The following is a 25,890-nucleotide window of genomic DNA, read 5'->3' on the forward strand; positions in this document are numbered from 1 at the left end:
CACCTCAGTAACGGTTCTAAGTCCTCCTCCACTCTTTCTGTCTTTGACGAACCGCCATTTCTCAAAAAGGCAGCGCATTAGAGGATACAATAGCCAACCTATACCGGAAGAATGTAAAAGGTTACTTAAAAAAAAATCTGTTCTCTCTCAAAAAAAAAAGAAAAAAAACATTGCGTTATCTGACTGACTGCAAGAGAACGCAAATCTTTGCATGCAGTAATTTTTGTGCAAGGGAATGTAATTTTTTCTTCTTCTTCCATGTCACCTAGGGTCTCCATAAGTAAGCGGTCTACCCGATGTTTTTTTTGTACAAATGTCACATCGGTTCCCAGATGGCAAAAAGTATTTTCCAAAGCAAGCGTTTTCTTGCCAACACTACCACCAACGCTCCTGTCTCATGTCCTCTTCGGAAACACTCGGCAAACATCAGCGCATACCTGGAATTGCCTGGTGGTCTTTGTAAAGTCACGTGTGATCACGCGAGCGCTCTCCCTCGGAGGACTGGATTCTTGACCGGTGGTGGAAGAGAATCGTTATGCATGTGGGCAGTTGAGTTGAGAATTATCTGGGCACCCCGCACACAATACGACCAAAAGTGTTAAATGCCTGTTTTTTTGTTGTTGTTTTTTATCTTTATGTGCGGGGTCTGCCAAAGATAAAAAATCTTTTAAGATTCCAAAAATCTTTGTGTGTACCAGGCTAAAGAATCAAAAGAAGCAAAACAGAGTGCATGCGCACAAGTGAGCTCTTGACTGAGCTGCTTTGCAGTCTAAAGAACAAATGTGGCAACAGCCATCGAAAATTGGGCTACTTCTACATACTGGCACGGAACCAGAAGCTCAGATCACATTTTACAAGCTTTTTTCCCCCCCCATTCAATGTCATCAAATGCCCATCCCTAGTGAACACACACATAGCGGTGAAGTTGATTTTGCTGGTACATTGCCATTTTGACTTCATTTCCTTTAGCGCGCATGTATGTTTCCTGTATATGTTCCCTCATGGGCCCAGACGGACAAGATTTTCACATTGTCACTTTTATCATTTGTTTTGACGTATTACACTGTATTTACAGAAGCTCTCCTAGTTCCATCAGTTCATTCTTATTAACACTGGAAAAAACGAGAGAGAAAGATGCACACAGACGCATTCAGAGATTCACAGGTTTTAGCGATGCACGCTACACTGGGAAGAAAAAAACAAACCAAAAAAAAAAAAAATCTACAACATAAAAAATGTTCAATTATTTTGGCATTGATGCTTTGGTCACAAAATACTGACACGTTTTGTTTTGTTTGCACTTTTTTTTGTTGTTGAGGAAATTCCCAGTCATTGTACACCCCGAACATCTGAGTACAGAGCAAAAAAAAAAAAAAAAAACAACCAAAAAACAACCAAAAAAAAAAAAAGGTAGGTGTGTTGTAGTCCCGTCTTTGCACCTCCTCCCATGCAGTCCCTTTAAGAGGCACAGATTCCTTTATAAATTATGTGACTGTGAATGAGTGGGGGGCAGAGCGAGGCGGTGTTGGGTGGTGTTCCCATCAGCCCTTTTGCGAACATGTTCTGCAGCACAGTTGCTGCAGAACTTTCCTCTGGCAGAGATTGTTCTTTTTAACCAGCACGCAGAAACTGCCTTCCGCCCAAGATTCTTCATTTGCTTTCCACAGACCAGGAAGGAGAGAGAAGAAAAAAAATAGAGGACGCACGCACGTGCACGCGCGCACACACACACACATAAAACATACACGAGGTGTGATTGGTCAGGACATGGGAAGTTGAGGTCCAGTGGAGTGATTGGATCCATGCCAGGAGGAGGAAGACAGAAAAAAGATTTGAGAGGATAGAAAAAAAAACAAAAAAGTCACACAGTTAGAAAATTGACAACTTTTGGCATCAAACACTTTAAAGATCATCAAGAAAGACGTCACACAAGACCTGAGGCTGGATTGACACTACTGTCTCACATCAGGGACATTGCATCAGATTTCCATGTTCCCAACGACTAAGTAATGGTCATGTTCACTTAGCATCGAACTTCATGTTTTTCATTTTATTGTTTCATATTCAGAGCCTACAATTGTTTGTCATTCAAATAGTGACTATAATTCTGACTTTAGAACTGCACAGTACTGTGTTACACACTGCATACAAATTTGGGTTACACTGCCGTTTAAGTTGCATAACATGTTAACATGAAACCCAGAGTTGGGCATCGCCTAACCGCCACCGCGTTCCGTCCTGCATATTTCATCGACCGCGTGGTCCCGGCCCATCCCTCGTCGGCGACAGCCAATCGGCGTCGAGGACCTAATCTTCACGTCACACGCAGCTGCCGCACGAGCAGACACGCCGCCAAACAAAGAAAAAATATCAAACAAAAACAACAGCACAGCGTGGTGATCGGTGAAATAAAAACAATACGGGGCACATGTCATTGCGTCTGTGGGACTGCAAGGTGCACAACACTCTTATTTTTTCCCCGCTCGGCCGCGTGTCAGGAGTGCGGCACCTGCGTGTGACGTGGTACAGCTTAAGTCCGTTCTCTACGTTGCTTGGCTGACTCGGATGGACTGGGACCACTTGGGTCGATTAAATATGCAGACGGGAACTCGGTGGCTGTTAGGCGATGCCCAGCTCTGATGAAACGGTGACTATGACTTGCATGTGAAATGTTAAAATCCTTGCTTGTTCCGTGGATGCTGAGATAAAGTGCTCACGATCTATTACTACACCTGTACATGTGATTGTGCACATCTTGTGGCCCATTCACCTTCTTATGTATGTTGGCAAGATCGTCCTTAGCTAGATTTTCCTCTCTAATGGAGATACTGATTTGGCGTGTGGGGGAATTATTTCCATAAGGTTGCCCATCCTTGGTCTAGACCAGGGGTGGGCAATTCCGGTCCTCGAGGGCCGATGTCCTGCCTGTTTTCCATCTCTCGCTGCAACACACCTGATTCAAATGATCATATAATCAACAAGGTCTGCAGAAGCTGGATAATGATCCTGATCTTTTGGATCAGGTGGGTTGCAGCAGGGTGACATATAAAACATGCAGGGTACCAGCCCTCGAGGACTGGAATTGCCCACCCCTGGTCTAGACAGTACACTTTGTAGGCAAATTTGTACCCTAAGGGTACATAATTGTAAGGGTCCCAATAGGTACCCTGTTTAAAGGGTACAATAGGTGTACCCTTGAGGGTACTCCCCCAGTGACAAGTCATTGGACCCTTAAAAGTACAAATCTGGCAACTTTTTTAATGACAGAGTAGTGTAAATCCAGCCTGAGATTGATTTGAACAAAAAAAAAAAAGGGGTGTGTGTGCTGGGGTCATCAAGAGCCTTAAAGAAACACCATGCACAGAGAAAGTGAGGCCATGCTTCCACCGAGCGGTACAGTACACTGTACTTTGTCTTGGCTTGGTAAAGCGAACCTAGCTTTGTGTTTCCGCCCTAAAGGTACCACCAAAGTGTCTCTTGACAATCACAACTAACAAAAAAAAAACTGTACAACTTGGTGGATCTGTCAGTAATAAGGAAGTTAGAAGCACAAGTAAATAGTTAAAGAATATTTGAGGAATGCAGAATGGGTCCACCTTGTCTAGAAAGCATCACAGAGTACACCAGGACGTGTTTGTCTTAATCAAAATAATAAATACACAATACGTGGCAGTGGCGGATGTGATGTTAGTGGCATTTGTGAGCACACAAGCACTGTAGGAAATGCGAGACAACCACTGACATTCAAGACGTTAGTACACACAAACGCACAAAAAAGGCTGTTAGCACTTCAACTACGTATTTGGCATTTGGTGAGTGAGGACCCTCGGAACTACAACGCTTTAATGGCCGGAAGGAAGAAAGAACTCAGAAATCGACATGTAATACAATCAAACTGAAACCGGAAGTGCAATGGCAAGAATTGCACATTTGACTGTTTTAAATGTCTTCTATACACTAACACAACTACATTTAGATGTCTAATTCATTATTAAATAAGGAAATTAAATTCAATGTATTACAATACATTTCAATATAAGAGTGACTTTTTAAGCGCTTATACACAAATAGTTGACAAAACCAAGAAAGTCGAACTGCCTATTTCCCAAAATATGACTCTAAACGAGTTGTTCTGAATTTAGGCAGATTGTGATGCATCTCTAGGGGGCTAATTTACACAATGCCACCCCCACATGTGAGTAAGACACTGAGAAGCTGTTTTAAATTGTGAAAAAAATTACATAAACCAAAAAAAATGCTCCTGGGACAGAGTCTTGGAGTTTCAAGGGTCCATTGCTTATCGTTAGAAGCATGCACTTGAGTGAGCTTGTTAAACACCTTTTGGAGGTGCGAGCAGAAGGCTTTGCGTATGACGAGAGGGATACGATAAAAGAGCTGAAAACTCACCATCTTTGCAGATGGTGCTGACCACGCAGGCTCCCACCTCCAGGTTGTAACCGCTGACGCAGCTGCTGCAGTTCCTCTCACCGGGCCCCAAGCACTCGTAGCAACTATGGTCACACCTGTCCATGGAGAACACATGCTCAGTGACGACACCATAGCATCTTTGAACATTGGATTCTTTGCTCCAGGACTCCAGATCTTTTTGACTTTAATGGCACTGAGGTAAATACAGTTGGGAGCGTGGTACCCATTAGGGGGGGAACCGAACACAGGGATACAAAATTCCCACATACGAAATTAAGTAAGGGGGAGGAAATGTACAGTACTCGGTAAACAAAGCTCAGCTTCTGGCCAATGGATGTCATGGCTAGCGATAAGCTTTTGGCAGAACAGTATGTCACACTTCCTCCATTTTGCATGGTGCTTGTCCTAATTAGGGTGACAAATTGGAGCTTATTCTAACAAAGCTGATTTTAAGAACAACTGTTGCAACGTGGATAATATGGATTATAATACTGCACAGCAATATGTTCTTATAACGTTATAGCAGGTGTGTTTGATTTTACTACGAGACTAAGGGACACGGCAGCCAAGTGGAGATCATGGAGTCTAATACTGCAGCATCCAGAGCTAAGAAAGCACAGCGACAACATACGCTAATGGTGCAGCATGCATGTTTTTTTTTTTTATTTTATTTGAAAGGAGACGATGGTCCACTGATATAAAGTGGACACTGTGGAGTTCATCCAGGGTAAACCAACTTTAAAGAATGAGCTTTTAATTGTATTCCGGCCAAGGCCAAGGGCCATTGCAGCAAAGTGGAGACTATGGTGTAAAAGACGTTGTGTTCAACTCACTTTTTACAGGACCTCTGCACTTGGCCTCCGTCGGCCGTCTGCTCGGACAGGTAGTAGCCACTGCTGCAAGTGGACACACAGCGCCAGTCCTCCAGCAGGTAGCCGTCCGCACATTTGGTGCATGCCTCGATACCTGTGCCTGCAAAAAAAAAAAAAAATTGGAAAAAGTTGGGAAGTTTATTTATTTATTTATTTTTAACAACTTTGTGTTCCACTGGTGTGACTTGACGCCTTACCCGCGCAGGTGGCGCAAGCGCGATGGCAGGGCTCACACGTCCTCCTGTGGCCATTGTAATAGGAACCCGCGTCGCACGTCATCTGACATCTGTTGCCTTGTAAACTGGACACAAAACAGAAGGAGATGCGCATTTATATTTTGTGTCTCTCTAGGCTGTTTACTCAACTAAAAATAGGGACGTCTACAAGGAGGCATCTATAATGGTGGAGGCCTTTGGACGAAATGCATTTTAGGTAACATACTAAATAACGTAACAGGTATTGGAAATGTACGAGAAAAGTTCCAGGGCAGAGCCTGCCGTGAAGCGCACGTAAACCGCGAAATGTAATCCTGCAGCAACCAGGGTAAGCTAACGTAATAACGTGTGTTTAAATTTATTTTAAGAGGAGACAAAGAGAAGAATGTGGTGTACAATACTGGACAGTCGAGAGCGAATAAGGTACAGTAACATATGCAAACTTTATAGCAAATTTTATGTGAGACTGCGGCCTGGTACACACAAGGATTTTTCAAATCTAACAAAAAAAAGATCAGGTATTTAACATTTTTGGTCATAGTGTATGTGGTGTGCTCTGATCATCTAAACACAAAGCAACACACCAAGGTTGTTCAAGTTAATGAAAACTGAAGGAAAACACGAAAAGTAAAATTGGAAAAAAAAATGTTAATGAAATAAAATAAAACAAGTGTTTTGTTTTGGGTTTTTATGAACGAGAACTAAGTGAAATTACATTTTATGTTTACAAAACTAGCAAAAACTAAATTTTTGAGAAAATGCCTTCCATTTTAATCTTTGGCAATTACTTTAATACATGAGCTTTAGGGATTCATTTTAAATGTATTTATTTCAATATTATTGCAAGGCAGTATGCCACAGGAAAAAGGTCGAACAGTTGTCCTTTAACTGCGTCTCGCCTTCAAGCCACGTCATCTGGCAGTAACCAATAAAAAAGCACCACCAGATTCTCTTTCACCACCGATGTTGAAACGAGGCAGAGCTATCATAAAATAGGAAGAACAGACACTTCAGCATATGCTAAAGGATGTTACCAGATTGTTTCCAACAGGCCGGAGGGGGGAGTGATGTAAAATGTCAATGTAAAAAAAAAAAAAAAAAAAAAAAAAAAAAAAAAGACTTGCTTTGAAAAATACTTCTGGGAAATCCAACTTTTATACCAAAAAAATGACATCATGCAAGAGACACATATAAGTTATATTTTATTTACTGCCGCGTCACATACGAGTTCATGGAGTCAAATGAGAGTAGTCGCTTTTCCCCATACCCGTAAAGATTTTTGATTGTAAATATTAAAGATATTTAATATTTAAGATCTCGACCTGTTTCGGACCCTATTAGCAGGAGTCCAGACACGTACTAATTGGTCCTTAGTGTGGGAATAATTATGTCAAAGCCACTTCATTATTGTATACAGTATAACTTTGTAATATAGACATTTAAGAAACAAAACAAAAAAAGCCTTACACTCGAGAAATTACAGTATATCTCCAATAAGACAAGTCAATACGCATCTCGATATATTTTAACGTGGAACCATTTGATTCCGTTTGAGTCGATGAAAAAAAAAAATTTTTTTTCCGATTGAAATCATTTTTTGTTCCACCCCTAATAAGAAAACATTATTCAACATTTAATAAGCTGTATTTTATCATTTCAACCGCTTTTATACTCACATCTAGAGGATGAAACAGTCACTCATGTCACTCTCCACTTTAACATGTTTTGATAGTTGTATAAAATAATTAGAGCCACCATTTTTTAATAACTATAATTATGGAGTAATGATTATGTTGTGAAACTGAGCAGTATGCAGAATCCTTTTTCTATTACGTAATATATTGCAATAAACTGTTCCGTGTTAACATAATTTTCAAAAGAAGGAAATTCAGACAAATTGTTCTGGAGGTGAATTTCAATAGGCTGGTAGCTCTGTCTTAATGTGTGTACCCCATCTTTTGGAGTGTAGCATCCAGGGTAAGCTAACATTGCAGCATGTGTGTTTAGTTGTATTCAAGAGGAGACTAAGGGACATTGCAGCAATACATTATTCTGAAATATGACTTAACAAGTGACTCATGAATTCCGGCCTAACCTAATGTCTTAACATATTCATAAAGGTGGTGCCGTGCAATCACTGTATCGATTCTTTTATTGACTATTTTAAAAAAAGCTGCAGGTCATACTGGCCCACACATATGTGCATTGTACCAAAGAAACAAACAGGAATGTTAACAGAACTTGTCAAACAGCTCTTGTGTGGGATGACGTTTAACTTTGCAGGTGTACCTAATATTCCATTTGCTCACTTTAAAAATGCTATGAATGTATCGCCATATGGGTCTGCTTTTGGAGGCAAGTCCAGCCAATGATGCCTGGTGTGAGTTTGCAGTGAGGACATCCTTCAGCGCAGTGCTGAGCTGAAAAACAGCTGCTCTGCATTAGCCGGGAATTCCAAGAAATCGTCTGGACCCCTCTTCGCCCTCTTCACCGCTACTTTCCGACAGAGTGTGTGTGTGTGTGCAAATGCATGTGGACTGAGGAAATGACTGCTCCTTAGTCCGCATGGATAACTTAAACGGCTTAAGAGATGAGAGCGTCTTCAAAAGAGTCGAGCAGAACACAAAATGGCTCAGCCTGGTGTGTGGCTCAGGGGTTTATGTGGCATTTAATACCTGCTGGGTCAGAGGGTGAAAGAGAGTCCACTCAATAAAGATGGCCCAGCTGCTGCTTACAATGTCTTTTCGCAATTGAAAACAGCTCCCCGGTGTCTTAATAACACAAGGCTGGGAAACAAGGACTTAAAATGAGTAATAAGGAATTTAAACGGTTTTCCCCAGCATTAACTTCCACAGATATAATGGAATTATTTGTTTGTGGGGTTTTTTTTTCTAGTCAAAACGTGTGTAAATACTATTCCTAGTAACTTAACATGTCTGTTGCCAGCGTCATCTCATTTGGGAACTTGTTGCAGGTGTCAAAACTAAAGTTTATCAGTTCAAACATTAAATGACTCGTCGTTCTAGTGTATTCAATTGAATATAGGTTAACAGGATTTGAAAATGACTGAATTCTGTTTTTATTTATGTTTTACACAACGTCCAGCTTTACTAGAATTGTGTTTACTCGGTACACAAGCTTGTCAGATTGTTCTGAATGCCCTGGTTTATCTGGCTGTGATTTCTCAGTCTGAACACTAGGGGCACAATATAAAAACGGTACATAGATAAGTGATGTAGATAAGAGATGAAGAAGAAAGGAGAGGCAAAGTTGAGTTGTATAATTCCAGTATGTGGATGCCATGTTAGGTGTGTGTTGAGCTGTAAATGAAGTGAATAAAGAAGAAATACAATGTGTAATTTTACACTTGCGCTATGGGCAGACAGTCTAGAGCAGGGCTCCCACACTGATCAAATCTAAGTGATCTAGCTACTTTATTTCCGTATTCAAGAATATAATTAGAATTCTTTATAGATGCAATATATATTGGTGTACTTTGCATATAACTGCATGAACCCATATTGCACAATGCAACTACTGTGCATTTTCGGTCCTTACTCTGCTCTGGCTGATGACTTACGCTGAATGGAATCAGCCAGGAGATGGAGTCTATGCACGAGTTTCTGATAGCCATGTTGAAACGGTACTTAGACTTAATGTTTTTAATCAATGACTACTCCATATTTCCTTCTTGAGCTGGCCAGTAAGCGACCCGGGCAGACCAACCCCAGCGTGACACAACGATCCCAGTCGCCACCACGACCACCAACACCGACACCACCACCACACCAAACAGCAGCCGCAACACCCAACACGCGCCATCAGAGGGCTCCCGGCCTCGTGCCGGTGTTTGGGAAGACCGTTCCTTTGTCCTGTGGGTCATTCTCCAGCGCTGGGGAAACCGCAAGCGCCCGCTTCCCCCAGGCCTGTCAGCTTTGCAGCAAGTCCAAGACACCCCATAATGGAGTCCACCGCAAAAAAAAACCCCCAAAAATCCTCCTCTCACTAGGGGTGGGCGACGTAGGCTAAAGAAAAAACAAATGAATAAAAAAAATAAATTAAATAAATGAAAATAAAAAATATTTTTCCCAAAAACTCGCCAACGATAATTTGGCGATATTCTACAAAAAAATATTTTAAATCTGCACTTTCTTCACAGAACAATTATGGATGGTAGGTGTTAGTGAACAATAGCTCTTGTTTATATTTTAAATTGCTTAATACAGCTTCTGCAAAACATAATATTCTACGCCAATATTTAACAATGAAGAACTAAAAATTATGTCTAGAATTACATTGATTTTTGGTAATATTTATGTCATTTAAATGTCTCCCATTATTCCATAATGACATGACAAGTATGATGGCATTTTGAGCTGCAGTAAGTACTGATGCACCACTGCCAACTAACTACTAGAGCAATCAGAATGAGAAAAAGGTGTTTACTACAGCAATCAGAATGGGGGAAAAAAAACGGTGTATTAGTCTCATGATATAGTGGAAAAACAAAACTGCAACTTACCAAAAAGTGCATTTTCCCACTCATTCATCACTGTGATATGTAGACTTGTGACTTTATTCATGTTTGGGTGTATCCTGGTGTCACACTAATAAGCCGTTGTAGTTTGTGCAACATGCTTCTGGAATACAGGCTAGTTATGAATGGTGCAGACTACAAGCGTGTAAACCGAACAGCCAGGCTTTCACGTTTGACTTGCTGGCTAAAGTATTGTATGCGTGCGGGCGGGTGTTTGTTGGCTCAACTCTGCGACTGTTTTCTGAGTGTGTGTGTTTACTAAGCTTTTGTTTAGCGTGCTTGGGCGGTCGCCAAGTTTTCCCCGTAATGCATATGGCTTGTGGTGGAACAGAATAGCACTTCATGGTGAACATTTTTGCACATCTAACAATATTATTCCCGCCGATGTCAGTCTTGTCAACACCAAACCATTTACATATTATGGACGACGTGGACTCGCGCCTTGCTATGACCCCCCACCCGCTGGACACTCGGCTGCACTGCATTGATTTGGCGAATGATTATCACTTCCTCCTCCACTGCCGTCAATGCACACTGATTTGTCGAATGAGGGTTTCAGCATTTCCTCATACTTTGCTGCCATCGACTGAGTCGTTATGCTTTTCTAGGCAGTATTAATACTCGATCATGTAAAATCACACATTGTGAAAGCAAGATTGACGATATATATTGCCCACCCCTACTCTGCGTGGAAATACTTGGCTTGCTTAGTACCCGAATCATTTTTATACTTCATTATTAAAGTGGAAGTCAACCCAAACACATTTTTTTCGAGAATATGCTCCCAGCAGGCCCACTAGTTGAAACACGGCATTCTGATTAATTTTGCGTTTGTGGAATATAAGTTAAGCAGCAAAATGCACTCGTTTTTAGCCATCTCTGGGGGCGGCCATTTTGTCTTCTGTCGACTGAAAATGACATCACAACTGATCACAACGACCAATCACGGCTGAGCTGTTTTCTGAATCTGAGCCGTGATTGGGTGTTATCAGCAGTTGTGATGTTATTTTCAGTCGACAGAAGACAAAATGGCGCCCCCAGAAGTGGCTAAAAACGAGTGGATTAACACTTATTCCACAAACACAATATTTTTCTGAATGCCCAGTTTCAACTAATGGGCTTGCATAGAACATATTCTTGAAAAAAAAAATGTTTGCATTGACTTCCCCTTTAAGTATAGAGTATAAGGAACAATATGAAAACTGGCAATATGAAAAATATAACTGGCTGCCCTTTATGTCAATCAAGTGACAAATTTCACAATGGATGATAGAAGGGAGTGAGATTTTTAGAGCCTGGGTCTTGAAATGGCCGACAGAAGATTTGATTATGAAAAACTGCACCAGAAACATACTCTGATGTCACTCAGTAACTTACTCTAACAACCCAGGCTAAACTTGGCTCCACCCACCGACATACTAAATTTGTCTCTCATTCAAACAAAGTCAGCGTTTCAATATACTTCCTTGACACTTTCCTGTTTAGACAGAGCTTTGGTGGCACCATGAGGCTTCTCAGGGTGTTTCAGAAAGAGAACAAAACACACAAATAGGTGATGTTTTTCAGCGAAATGTGAATAGGTAGATTTGTGATCAGTGAACTGTGAATATGCAGTTTATTACCGTGTTTGTCAGTGTAGCTCACCTGGTTCCTTGTTTGCATTCTGTGCAGAAATTGGAGGTGGTGCATTTCTTGCAGTTCTCTGGACATCTCCTGCAAATGTTGGAATCTGAAAGCCACCAGACAAGAATGTCACATGACACAGAAATGCACACATGGACACACTGGCACACGTACACACACAAATAAATAATATCCCGACCAGAGAGTAAAGGAAGCAGCAAATGAGCAAAACAGCAGGAAGAGTCGGGATTTGGGGGGCGGGGGTGTAAGTGTGGAGAGGTGCAACAGCTGGGGAAAGAAGACGACAAACGCAACATTGGGAGGACGGGAACGCAGCAGAGAAAAGACTAAAAAGGCACAGACATACTTTGTCATACTACACATGGACACATGCTCACTTTCCTCCAAGACACATTCATAAAACATTAGAGCTGCTCCGCTAACCCAACACCAGGGCAAGAATATTAAACCGCCCTAAAAGTTCAACCAAACTTTTTCAAGTAATAAAATATGAATCTAGTACTGTGCCCGCCATCTTGAATTGAACAGTGGACCCTCCAGTTACACTACCTTCAGAGCCACGGCCGCCCCGTTGTCATTTCAAATGTTAATATCAGGGTTTGTCCTGTATTCAAAATTGCGAGGCGGCCGCCTCCAGCCAGTGTTGTTTTCATCAACGATGATGAAAATATTTCGTTAACACCCCTTTTTTTCATGATAATGACGAGACGATGATGTGCTAAATGTGGCTCTTTGATGACTAAAATATATGACGTGACATGAGTTTTCGTTGACAAGATGAGACTGGATGAAAATGTTAGCGTGTGATGTCAGACGTTCAAAACGCATGACCGGAATCATTCCGATTTTAGAATGTCAGTGCTAAGTTTTGATTCCTCGCCGCGGCTAGAAGCACAAATAAAACTGCAGTTGCAGCGTTTGCCACTATGGAGGCGCTATAACAGGTGTGGCCAACCTGTGAAGTTTTAACACAGTTTTTGTATGTATGTAATGGCAACCCCACTAAAAAACAAACAAAAACAAAACAGCAACACCAGCACATATACACAGCAAAGATAGCATATCTTGCGAGCTCATATGCTGGTCTATTTTATGTGCTCCCATATGTATAATGTGGCTCTTTGCAGTAACACTTTAAAATTGTGGCTCTAGTTTTAATAAATGAATGCTTTAATGTGATAATAGTCATTCTTATTGGAACTCTTAAAGTATGTTCTCTGTAAAAAAAAAAAAAGCGAGTCTGTTGAATTTACAGAATACATGCACGTCATGGCGCATGATCAGGATGGTACCACCTCTGCCTCAATCAGAGCCAGGAAAAACCCTGGTTAATACCCCAAAAGTCAAGCATCACTGAAACTAGAAACAATTCATTTTGCAAGCTGACAAGCACATTCCATTGCTACGTCCTCATGGCGAGTTAAATAAAACAAAATGTGAGTGATTTATTTTCTGTTCCTCAGAAAATGTTTGGAATCCTCTTCCATTAACAAAGCGCAAAAGCCCATTTTAAATACAGGACATACAAGCTGTCTGGACAGGTGTGGTCCTCCTCGCATGTGATTCGCATTGTATGGACAGAAGCCACGTTCAAACAAACAACACAACATGGTGACAAAAGCAAGCAGCGGCAATCTCAAGCAAGAGCCTTCTACTTTTGAACCTGATGTTTAGGGTCACTTTGGATTCCACTATAAATTTGCCTGCAAAGTTCCGCCAAGCTATGTTTGTGCACAGTTTGAGTCGCTAGTCGTGTTCATATGCAAGGACCTTCGACTGTACAACATTGTGCAAAACCCCGGATTAAAGAAGATAGTACATATATTCGAACCACGATACCCAACACCAACATGAAAACAGGTCATTCGTCGCAGCCCGGAAACTGTTGAAGACAGCTGCTTTGGAGCTTTTGATGTCAGCAGAGAGAGTGCTAGCTAGTCAGTCGGCGTTTTAGACTCAGCTCAACTTAATTTGATATGATTTGAATTGGTTTATTATCATAAAGTTTGTAATTGTTCTTAGTATTATTATAATGATCTTTTATGGTTATTTTTCCTTCATTAACAGCAGGGTATCAACAATTTTGTCCACCTGTGTACATGTGACGCTTGGGCTTCCAGAGCGACTGACTCCTATGTAACCATTGTGACGGCCCCTGGCCTGTGGGTGGGTGGGGAGGAGTTTTACCTCGCAGCCGCTCCTCTGTTTTCTCCTCCACAGGTCTGCGCACTCCCACTCTGCTGCACTTCCTTGCACTACCACTTTGTCACCTCCCTCCCACTTAAGGAGATGAGCTGCAGCTGGAAGATGCCGCTAGACCCTGTTACCACCCTACACGTCTTGCGGCAGCAGCACGGCACAAAAGACTTCTCACATGTATTCTTGCCTTCTGTCAATAATTGCAAATAAATGCTTTGCCGCTCATCACCTATCGGCCTGTCGAGACTCTTGAGCCAGGTCTATGACTATCACTATTCCTTTTCATTTGAGAAGAGAGTAAAGGAGTAAAGGAATATTAAGTTTACATGCACTTTTTCACTGAATCAATACCGAATCAAATCCAAGCACAACCTGAAAAATCAAATTGCAATCAAAGTATCAAAATCAAACCCACTCGTGAGCTTCTTAATGCCCAGAAACGGCTCTGCTCTGGAAATCGTGTTACATTGCTACTAAATCCTGCATGTATGTCCATAGTGAGTGTACACACAAAAATAAATGAAGAAACTACACTGTGAAATGCACAAGTGGTCAGCCATTTGGCTTGATGGTGTTTTTTTCTGGGATTTTGTCACTTCCAGTGGTCGTACGGAACTCTGCTGAGGGAAATCACTCTAGCACCACCAAATATGAAGCAAGTACACGAAGGAGATTGGCAACACTTAATTGTAAAAGTTGACTTTTCAGAATAGGGTGTAGGTGGTTTCAACATGAAAACTGAAAAGCCCCCTGTAGTGTTATAAAATATTACGATCCAGAATCAACAGAGCAATCGATAGACACAAAACCCAGCACATTAAGACAGGTTGCATAACGAGTAATAAATAGCGTAATCTGTGAGTGTGTTTGAAGGGCTTTCGTCAAACGAGGCCCTGTACAACAATGTGGCCAGTAGGATTTCTTTCAGGTTGTTGTCAGCCTGACAAAGAAAATAAAGTCATTTACCGCAACACGGCACAGGGAAAAAAGAGGGAAAAGTATTTACAACATCTTTGGCCCGAGGAAATGTTATGATTGAACTTGGATGCGAAGGCGGCACATCTGCTGCCAGAATGCTGGATCGGCAGCAGACCAATAAATCGAACGAAATATTACATGATCCTGTTCGACTGCTCCACTTTTATCGCAGCTAGCCCATCTCGTTTTAGCTCAACGCAAGCAAATCCAGCCAGTATACACACGACAAGTTCGAAAGACATGCTCACGTTACAATATAAAACCAATTTATTAGAAATCTGTCAACAAACATGAGAAACCCAAGCAGAGTTTCTGCAGATTTGGTTCATTCCATGTTTTTTCCTATATTAAATATAAAGTAAAGAAATGTAAGCCTTGTTTGGATGTCAAACTACACGCCAGCTGCATGATACATTGTGATGTCTGGCATCGTTACCTCTTATGAAACCGTACCAATATCATGATGTGTGGTACTGTTATCGTTTACAATACCATACTAATATCATTGTAATATAAAGACCGTTACCTCTCACAATGCACTCTGGGATAAACACAAATGTCATAAAGCTGATTAAACTTAAAAGTGGAACTGGCATAGTGTAGCATGACCTGAGTGATGACGCGACCCGTTTAATTGTGCATGAGTGTTTTGCTTTTTTTCATGGCTTCTGGCGAACGCTTACCGTGGTCGAGGTAGAAGGCGTCGCCGCAGGTAGCCACACAGGTGTGGGAGCCCTCGTTGAGGTGGAATGCAGGCCTGCAGGTGATGCACTGGTCACTGCGGCTGCCCATGCAGGTTTCGCACAATGACGAGCACTTCTTGCAGCGCTTCCTATCATCACGAAAGAAGCCGCTGGGGCACTCGGACACGCACATCCTGAAAAAAAACAAAAAACATTAGAAATTCACATTAGAAAAAGGCCTTTTCATACTACAAATAGTAGTTACACCCTCATCCTACATTATGTGCGTGTGTGCAGTGGCTATATGGTAGTGATTACGCCACACACACACACACACACACGCATATATATATATATATATATATATATATATATATATATATATATACACATAATGTAATAATTGATCTATTTTAATTAATCAATTATTTAAAAATGATGAAAAAAAATCATTTAAAATATTTTGTTTTATCAGGTAATTATAAATTCTGAAAAAAAAAACTAAATTCTTATTTTATTAAAATGCAACATCTTCTCTAAAAGTCCCACCCAATTCCAATTCCCAACTGGACCACCGGTGATCTCGAACCAACATTGCTAGTACTGATGAATTTTTCATTCAGGAAAGAAAAAAACCTGCATACAAACGCACGCACGCACGCACGCACGCACGCACGCACGCACGCACCTCCACTAATCAGCGCTCATCAAGTGCTCCCTGCGGTGATGCAAAAGGGCAGCGCCCCTCCAGGGCAGGCTGACGGCGGGGTGGCGCACCATTCCCGCTCTTCTGCCTTTTATGAGAGCAGAGCCCAGCTGAGACAATGGCAATTAGCTCACACTTGCATCTAGACAGGATGCTAAATGGCAGAAATGGGCATCCCGTCCCAGGGACAGAATGGACGGACGTCCATTTTTATGGACTGGTGCCAAAGAAGAGTGAAATTTGTTTTATTCCTTTTAAGTATTCCTTTTTGTATTTATTGATAGTTTCATGGAATTAGTGCAACTCTGCATAGTGCATAGTTTTGGTTTCATTTTAAAATGCACTAAACAATTGCAGCCAAAACTTTTAAAGCCACAATATTGACTTCAATTTAAGATGCACCATAATTTATGAACATCTGAGAACTGCTGGTACAAGCTGCAAAGTTTAATCAAAGTTGAATGTTGTATCATCTCATTAATTTGTACATACATAAAGAATCAAGCTGTAAACTAATTATGGTTATATAAGAGCAGCTGCTTGCTGGTGCGCCAAGAGGCAATTTACATATGATCCGATTAGTCGACTAATCGCGACTACTGTTGGTGATTAGTAGACTACCAAAATAATCGTTTGTGGCAGCCCTACTGCCCTCTAGTGGTTCAACACATATAATACCATGGATTATGCCACAAGACATTTCAATGACTGACAGAAACACACCCAGCCTGTCTTGTGTGTGTAAGTCGGGATAATGTATGTATTGGGCTTAAAATGGTTGATTTTGTTTTGTTTCAACTAACCTTATCCCTTTGCTTGCAAAGTATGTCCTTGTGTGGGACATCTTTATACCATAAAAATATCTGCCAGTGCCTATGTCCTATGTACACTTAAACGATTGTTTCCTCCTAAAATAACCTTTTCGTTATTTCGCAATAATTATTTTATTGCGAAGAAACGCAATAAAAACTGAAAAATGGGGCTGACGGAAAGTAAGGAAGGAAGCGCTTTAAAAGTACAAGGACAGACGGGGTCGGAGGATGATTATTTTAATCAATAAGGATGAGGGAAAAGGACGGAAGGGTACACCCAGGTCACGGATGGAGGACGGACCGGCAAAAAAGGGTAACGTGCCCATCTCTGCTAAACGAGCATAAATATAAACACTGGACAAAATTCACACTCGCATACACACGCATGCACGCATACACACACACGCACACACGGCAATACATATTGGGTGTTTGACTGTTTGTGCCTTGCAAAAAAACAGTAAAAAAAACGCATAAGCAACTGTGGCTCTGTTTACACACAATCAAGGACATCACACTAACCTTTTCTCTATTATCAGGCATTCTCTGTAAGGTGACACTACATGACTGTTTACGATACTGTGTTGCTCTGTTATTTCCATCCAAGCAAGGCAAGCATTTCCTGTAATATTGATGAGAGCGAGTATTCAGACCTGGTGTTGTTCTTGAACTTGAGGAAGTAGTGCAGGCAGTTGATGCAGTGATGTGGACCAGGCCCTTCGCAGCCATGCTCGTTGCATTCGGAATCACAAGGACCTGCCGAGAAACACACACAAGCAAACACAACCAATTACAACTCAATGTAATGTGATAAATATTCCAAGTTTAGCTACCGTTGTACTCTTCTGGGAACTCTTCATCGGTAGGTGCCACAGCGTCGGTGGATCTGGTCTCAACAGACATACTGCGTAGGGACGAGTATGGGTGCACCGAGGTCCCGTACAGCACCAGTGACCACTCCTTTAGCTTGCCTGAGAACAAAACAGCGCCATCTTATTGTGCACTGTCAGGATGCTTTTGGCATGTATCAGATTTTTAGCTCCTTACAATTCACTGAGGTATCAAAACAGTGACATATCATTATCACTTACAATACAGTATAACTATCGTGACAAACTGTAATCACTTACAATACATAATTATTATGATGCATTGCATCATTGAGTCTCACAATACGGCATCAATATTGTGACTTATAGTAGCTTATAGTAGTTTAAATGATGGAAGGGGCCACAATTTTTCATTAGCACTACTGGAGGGAGCACATAGGACCACACACTTCCTCACCAGATGTATGACAAAATGCCATTTTAAATATGGACAAATTACGTCCAGGTCTGTTTTTTATTGAGCCAATTTATATCAAAGTGTGTATATATTTCATTTTCATAATACAATTATAATTGCATGCATTTAAGATCCAGCCTTCAACAACAAAGTATTTAAACTAGTGGTTGCTCCGATCCATCGGCCGCCGATTGTGATCGTCACACAATGAATAGGGAGTGCTACATAAACAAAACTGCCTTGCCTTGAGAAAAAAAAGGTCACCAATCACCCCCGCACATGATGATGGTTGTGTATGCATTGATGCATAACTTAACAATGTAATGTGTGGACTCTGAGCGATATGATCGAAGCCAGCCTCCCCCAAATACAATTTGCTGCATTGTATGACTATGCACAAAAAGATAGTGGCAGTCAAAGAAGACGCACATTGCTAGAGAAATAGATTGTGGGTGATAACCATGAGGAAAGTGTGGATATAGAAAGGCGAGGCTCACTCCCAATCAATTGAATGGACCGGCGTGGTGCAGGCTGCTCGTACATCTTTACAAGCGCCGCTATTCTATCCACTAGTAATTGTGAAATTATAAATATGGTCACATAATGTTCCAAAACACAATATACTGTATGTGTACACATGGATGACTCGCAACTGTTGCTAACACAGAAGTGTTCAACCCCCGCCTCGCTCCCTCCGCATGATGATTGTCATTGGCTGGCTTTAGCTGTCGATCAAATTGAAAGGAGGAATGTGGATGGTTGGACTGAGCTTTAGAGCTTTACATGCAACACAAGTGTGGCAAGGTAACGTGACTGACAATACTGTCTTTAACAATACAGGATTGATATCTTGACATATCATATCGTGATCTGTTATAATACAGCGCCATGTCATGATCGCACATCGTCCTTTAGGATGCAGTTTCTATCTTGTCATACGATGCAAAGGTAACTCTATGATGACCTATGACAGTTACAGTAAGAAATGTTATTTCAAGTATTGCAATGGAACAAACACAATGTAAAGTACTTTTGCAAGGCTAAAGGAATTTTGTCAATGCGAGCCACACGCACATGCACACACATTATTAATATACAGTAAAATATTCACTTGGCTCTTCTATAGCAGTGTTTCCATACCAGGCACTTTTTGGCTGCGCAGCTGAGAGGGGGAATCATAAATCTCTAGCACCCAGTCGCCGGTTGCCTTCTCTCCCCAGCAGTGGGTGGTCATGAACTCCCAGTTCTTAAACCCCTCCATGGAGTGATCAAACAACCTGCATGCGAGAACACACAAACGGACAAAGGCAGTAAATTGATGAGGTGCAGGCTCAAGCACTCTGTCCCAGCACATCTCTTCGAACACATTTGCTATTTCTCATGAACGCACCTCACCAACTTTGGTGAATGCTGCATTTGTGCATTTTCACACAAACTAACTGCATCCACTATTAATTTCCTTCCTTCCCTGATTTACCATGTTGGTATTGTTCATTTTCCACACATTACTTTCTCTGTTTTTTGATTGGCTAAATTGGCCCGGAGCTTAGGGGTTATATAGCAGGGATGCTCAAGTTTGGTCCTCAAGAGCCCCTATCCAGCCTGTTTTCCATCTCTCCATGCCTGCAACACACCTGATTCAAATGATCCGCTCATCACCAAGCTTTGTACAAGCCTCATAACGATTGTGATCAAGCGTGTTCAGGTAGGGAGAGATGGAAAATAGGCAGGATAGGGGCTGTTGAGCACCGGATTTTAGCACCACTGGGTTATAGTTACACTTTTCAAGTGAACATGATGCAAAAAGAATGGGGAGCAAGCAGAATTTGGCGACATATCGATTCAAGTTTTCCTTTAAGAATTAACAGGAATTCATGCAATTTGATTGGACTAACTTTTATTTTCTTTAAATTTCTAAATTTCTATTTGAAAAAAAATGAGGATTTCATTGCAATAAACAAAGCATTTCATTGAAATTAAATGAATTATTTTTCATTGAAAAAGGCATAGAATTTAAGAGCTTTAATTGACATGTCATGTCTTAGTTGAAATTTAATTACTACTTAATTTTAATTTTCATGAATCTTCCACAATACATCCTTCTCTACCTGTTGGCCAGCAGTTGTGATTTGGTCCCCGATGGTGAGGTCAGGTTGATTGACAGGTCTCCCCGGCGTGGATGCGTGATGGTGATGCGTACCACCACGTGCTCCAGGTAGATCACGTGGTGGTTGGGGTTGTCGGTGCAGCCCATCGCCTTGTACACCGAACGCACCACGTGCTCCGGGCGGATTGTCCTGAAGGACAAGTGTCATTCATTTGTTGGATTGAAGTGATATACAAAGAAATTAAAATGTGGTACGGATTGCAGACAGAAATGTCATAACCCACAATGCCAGCACACTTCACATCAGACTCAATTCAATCAGCACCAGAGCATTACCCTCTGCTCGAGCAGAAAGACCGAGTACTTTTGTCCAGCGTTACAAGTGGGACCTTGACATGCAGTATCTAGACCTAGACATAGACTTTGTCAGTCAATAAAAAACAGGTCAATTCACAAATTAAACAACATTTCAGGATCTTAGCTGACAGTAAGAAATTAAAATGACTAGGTCCATACAAAAATAAGTGAAAAAAAAAATCTTTAAAAAATATGTCTAGAATAAGGCAACATTAATTATATTGCACGTCAACATCATATTAGCAGCATTATAACACTAATGATAAACTAGTAGTCCAGTGGGGATCTCGTGGGAGAGTGCAGAGGTGGCATGTGTTGGATATCATAATCACAAGATGAGGAATTATTGTTATAGTGGCGTGCAACAAATTTTGGAATTTTTGTTGTAATATTTTTATATTTTTCCTAATATTGGCTTTTTGTGTCAAATATTCGAGTAATTTTGTCTAATATTTTTGCCTCGTTTTTTTAGATCATATTTTCATTCTCTGCTTTTAGTCTGAGCTTTTTAGCGTACCATGACAGAAGTGACTAGTCTTGTGTCACGTTCCTCACGCAATAAACTCCTATCAGTTGTTCCAAGTGTGTCTTGGAAGCTAGAGCGCATTGTAATTCCAACGTGTGGCGTTGGACAACCATCGCACGTCAAACAAATTCACCAGCATCAGAGGAGAAGCAGTTAGAGAAGAGGCAGTGAAGCCAGCGTCTGTTTGGCGGCCATCCACGCGCTCATGGAAGGCTGTGATAATAAGACCATCTTGTTGGTGTTGGAGTAACAGCTGAGCCAATTTAACATATCTTCACAGAAAAGCCGCTAAGTTACACTTGCTGGAAAACACTTGGTGTGTGTCAGGATGGCTGGAAAAAAAATACTAACTTATGCTCTTATGTGCTTTATTGCAGCCCATTTTTCCCCAACTCCATGAAAGCACCAGCTCTTTTTGAGGACCTCGAGCCAATGCAGATGTTTACCATTGAGGGGAAAATTGCCCAGAGCGATTCAGAGCTGTGACTTTAGCTGAGTACAAAGTCCAGTGTTTCTTTTGCATCAGAGGAGCACGAAAAAAAAGGGCGAACCTGCTCTGTTTTGCATGTCACATACATATTGCGTTACAAAACCAGATGTTCAGATGATTTTTGCACTTAATGACTTTAACATGTGTACCAGTAGTCCTCGTGTGTCGGAATCTCAGCCTCCACACTGGCCCGCAAAAGTCAATTTCCAATGTGATTTCCGGCTTCCTTCAATACTGCTGTCACAAGAGGACAAGCTTGGTTCACACGGATGCGCAACACTTTATGTTGTTATTTGAATAATTACTGGTGTATTTCTGTACTAGTTTACATTGTTTGTTACAGTAATCGGATCTTATGGAAAGTCCGTCTTTGAAAAGTCCCGCGAAGTGATCCTAAAATGGCAGACTGAGTATTTTTTCGTGCACCTGGTCTTGAGCCTTTGGGGTTGTACACATGATAGGAATGCCAACCACATTTACTCTTACTAAGTGAAACTTTTTTTTTTGGGGGGTGCTGATTTTTTTTTTTTTTTTTTTTTTAGAAATGTCAAAATGTCTGGCCTTTGTGTTGTCCATCAAGTCATCCAAATTTGCTGCTGTGCCCTGCACACATACCACAATGAAAACCAGAATGCTTCGCAATTTAGCGTCACCCATTTGTCAAGTATACATGTTTTAAATTTGGTTGCACTTGGGTGAAATCTCTTGGAGGAGTTTGCTTTTGAGGGATCTCGGAAAATGTCCAGAATAACCATAGCTCCAAACCGCAATGGCAGACTTCCTTTATCCTCAAGTATGGGTTTGACTTGAGACTTCTTCATGCTTTTTTTCATGAAAGACCAAATTTTCTTTTCGGGCATGGGTTCTTGAAACTATTTTGTGGTTCTTTTCATGATAGACATGCCTCCCATATTTCATGTTGCTAAATTAATCTGACTTTGGGGGCATAATTATTTTGACTGTGTCAATTGAGAAGTCATCATATTACACGGGAGCCCAGTTCAGCAAGCATTAAAGAATTTACTTTTTAGTGTTCTTAGGGTTTTTCATTGAAATACTTATTGCTAAAGAAGCAGCCGAAACAAGTTAAAGACTATATACTACGTTTTCAATTTGTATGGAGGCTAAAAATGTTAAAAATACAGTGGTGATCGGCAAAAAAATAAATAATTAAAATATTGAAAAAACATCCACAAATACTGTACGTGAATATGACTAAAAGAAACAGGAGATATTGGGGGGTAAACTGTAATGAAAAAATATCAGTACAGATCCGTTGGGTCACTAGTGAGTACCAAAGACAATCTCCTGGTACTCAAGTGAGTACCCCATGAAAAAAAGTGTGATAGTGTTTTCAAAAGTCAAGCTATGGGGCTACAGTGACCAGGAAGTACTCGGGCCACATTGCGGCAGAAATCCTGCTCCTTCCATTGGACATAAGCAATTTATATACCAATACAAATGTGACAAGCATTGCCTGTAGAGTTCGTGGCGAAGGCAGGCTGGACTGCTTCCAATGGATGGGGATAAACACAAATTAATAGAAGTAAATAATGAAGCAGCAAGAATACATCCTATTAACCCCTCCCCCGCCACCCCCCCAAAAAAGTGCCAATGCAAGTAAAGTACAGAAAAGCGTGTGGAAAACAATGAGGGTTGCGTAAGCGGCGGCTGGCCGGGGGAAGTCTCGTGCTGATATCGCAATAGTGCTGGCGTGACAGACCACAGACAACAGAACCCCCAGCGGACGCACAGCTGATTACTGGCAGCCTGACTGGACAAACTCGTGAGTGTGAGCATGCACACAAATACGTACACACGTGCAGTATTTCATCTTATTTTGCTGGTACGACAGCAGACAGACATTAGCGAATGCAGTCTGAGAGGCCAGCCAAAGTGTATGTGGGAACACGGCGCTGACAACAAACACCCGCGCATACTGTACATATTTTTGGAATAAAATTAAACATGTTATTGTTTTGGCAATTCATGTCAAGTGAAAGTGAAGTTTACAGCAAAGTAAATTAATATGGAGAAACAGCAAGAAACCGAACAGATTGGACAGACCACATAAGTCGCACACAACACTGTGAAGTGACCATATGTCAGTCTATTTGTGATTAAAGGTGATGCCGTACATTTGTGAAATTTTGCCAATCATTTTTCAGTACTGGAAAACTCAATTTTTCATTACTGGATTTCTCAAAATTTTAAGGCGCACTTAAAAATCCTTCTATTTTCTCAAAAATCGGCAGTGCGCCTTGTAATGCGGTGCACCCTATGTATGGGCGATTGAGGGGCATAAGGGTGCAAGAGTGGGTAGCGAGACTGGGCCCAAGTTTTCGTCGTAGGAACTAGAACAGTAGGATTACTTCCTGCTTCGGTGTCTTTGAATCAATGGAAATGTAGTTCTACTAACCTAATGCAACGGTCAGCTGAGCGTTTCTGGCTGGCTCCTGATGGACTTTTTCATTTCACTGTTCTGACAACATGACGCAGACAATTTTTTTAAGTACCAGTTGGAGCTATAACTTAGGTGTGAATTGAGAGAAAATGTATGATTGGATTCTTACCGATGCAGCGTGCACGTAGAGTTTCCCCCAGACTTATTGGTACAACCGCACACCACATACTGTGTAGGCTGTTTTTTATCTCCTACAGCATTTAGGGTTACACAGGGTAGTTCGGTTTGATTGGCGTTATAATGCACATTATAATGGGGTCCTTCAAAGAATGTCACCCCAGTATGAGGTCCCTGTTCAAGATCGCCTGCCTAGACAACAACAGTGGTAACACATTCAACTATTCCATTCAACAATAGAATCAAACACAACCATATCACACCAACACCAGGTGCCGGTGTACAACAACATAATCCTGATATGCCCTGATTAGTGCACCAGAGCAGAACAGACAGGATGCTGATGATGATGACGACGATGAGGAAGGATGAGGAGGGGGAGGGCGCTGCCCAGCGAGCCCCTTGCAATCTTGGACTTGGCTCGAGTTGAGCCTTGCACCAAACAGTGCTTAGGCTTCCAGCTGCATCAAGGATAACAAGCTTTGAAGCCCTGGCTTGCACTGTGTGTGTGTGTGTGTGTGTGTGCGTGCGTGCGTGCGTGCGTGTGTGTGTGTGTGCGTGCGTGGGGGTGCGTGCGTGTGTGTTTAGCAAAGGTCTTATGTGAGAACCACCCTGCCAGAACTAATGCTTGGCCCCTATCAATGTACAAGCTTGCACAACCACATTCTCAAACACATGGTGGCCAGTGCATAAAGAAAGAGAAAGAGAGAGCGAGAGAGAGAGAGAGAGAGAGAGAGAGAGAGAGAGAGAGAGAGAGAGAGACAGCCAGCCAGACAGAGACAGAGAGAGACAAAATAAAGGAGTTCCAACATTTTTAGCTTCCATAAGGGCTGGGCGATAATTCTATAGCAATATGTATGCGATAGGCACGTGATAGATATCAATAGAAATTGGCTTTGAAAATATGTTCAATAGAAAAAATAAAATCAGAACGCAAACCCCGACCACGGCATTGTGCGTGTTTTGTTAGCAGCGCAAAGCCACCTCCAAACACAAAGAAGAAGCAGTTATACCAACGAAGAAGTCGCTAAAAGAAACGACAACGAAGCAGCCAAACCAACGATGAATCTGAAGCTCAACCAACAAAGACGATAAAGTTAAACCAACGACGAAACAGTGCGCACTCAAACTGACCTTGTGGATCACGTGACCTTAACACAATTTTTCATGAAATATATCTCACACGTTCTCTAAAGTCTAAAATACATACAAAGTTTCAGAGATGTATTTTTTTTTGTTCAGCAGCAATAGTTAAAAAAATCCATACTCTCAAATTTGCAATTAATATTCAATGAAAATTAAAATTCTAATGAATGCTCAACAAATATTCAATTTTCAACAAATATTCAATGAATATTACCAAGTCAAAATACCATTCCACTGTACTGCATACATCCTCTCTTAACTTCCTGAGGCATAGCCATTCCCATGGAATAAGTGCACCAAAAAATCCAAAGAACAAGCAAAT

At 41.3% G+C, this 25,890-nt stretch overlaps 1 protein-coding gene across 3 annotated transcripts in view; it reads right to left on the bottom strand.

Moving 5' to 3' along the window:
- pcsk5b (proprotein convertase subtilisin/kexin type 5b) overlaps window positions 1-25,890 on the bottom strand; it is a 100,996-nt gene that overhangs the window by 23,780 nt on the left and 51,326 nt on the right. For 2 of the 3 annotated variants that reach the window (XM_086029918.1, XM_086029917.1), the window contains exons 12-20: window positions 20,470-20,658; window positions 19,502-19,638; window positions 17,908-18,045; window positions 17,728-17,830; window positions 15,557-15,750; window positions 11,697-11,781; window positions 5,498-5,601; window positions 5,262-5,400; window positions 4,408-4,523 (exon numbers count right to left, since the gene is read on the bottom strand). In XM_086029918.1, coding sequence (XP_085886044.1) covers window positions 4,408-4,523; window positions 5,262-5,400; window positions 5,498-5,601; window positions 11,697-11,781; window positions 15,557-15,750; window positions 17,728-17,830; window positions 17,908-18,045; window positions 19,502-19,638; window positions 20,470-20,658 — 1,205 coding nt within the window. Of the gene's footprint in view, window positions 1-1,316; window positions 1,658-4,407; window positions 4,524-5,261; window positions 5,401-5,497; window positions 5,602-11,696; window positions 11,782-15,556; window positions 15,751-17,727; window positions 17,831-17,907; window positions 18,046-19,501; window positions 19,639-20,469; window positions 20,659-25,890 lie in introns of those variants that run through there. The other variant, XM_086029919.1, reaches the window with a different exon arrangement.

The sequence above is a fragment of the Filicampus tigris genome, chromosome 5, assembly GCF_054856515.1.
Source record: "Filicampus tigris isolate MCC_2025a chromosome 5, RoL_Ftig_1.0, whole genome shotgun sequence".
Classification (NCBI taxonomy): Eukaryota; Metazoa; Chordata; class Actinopteri; order Syngnathiformes; family Syngnathidae; genus Filicampus; species Filicampus tigris.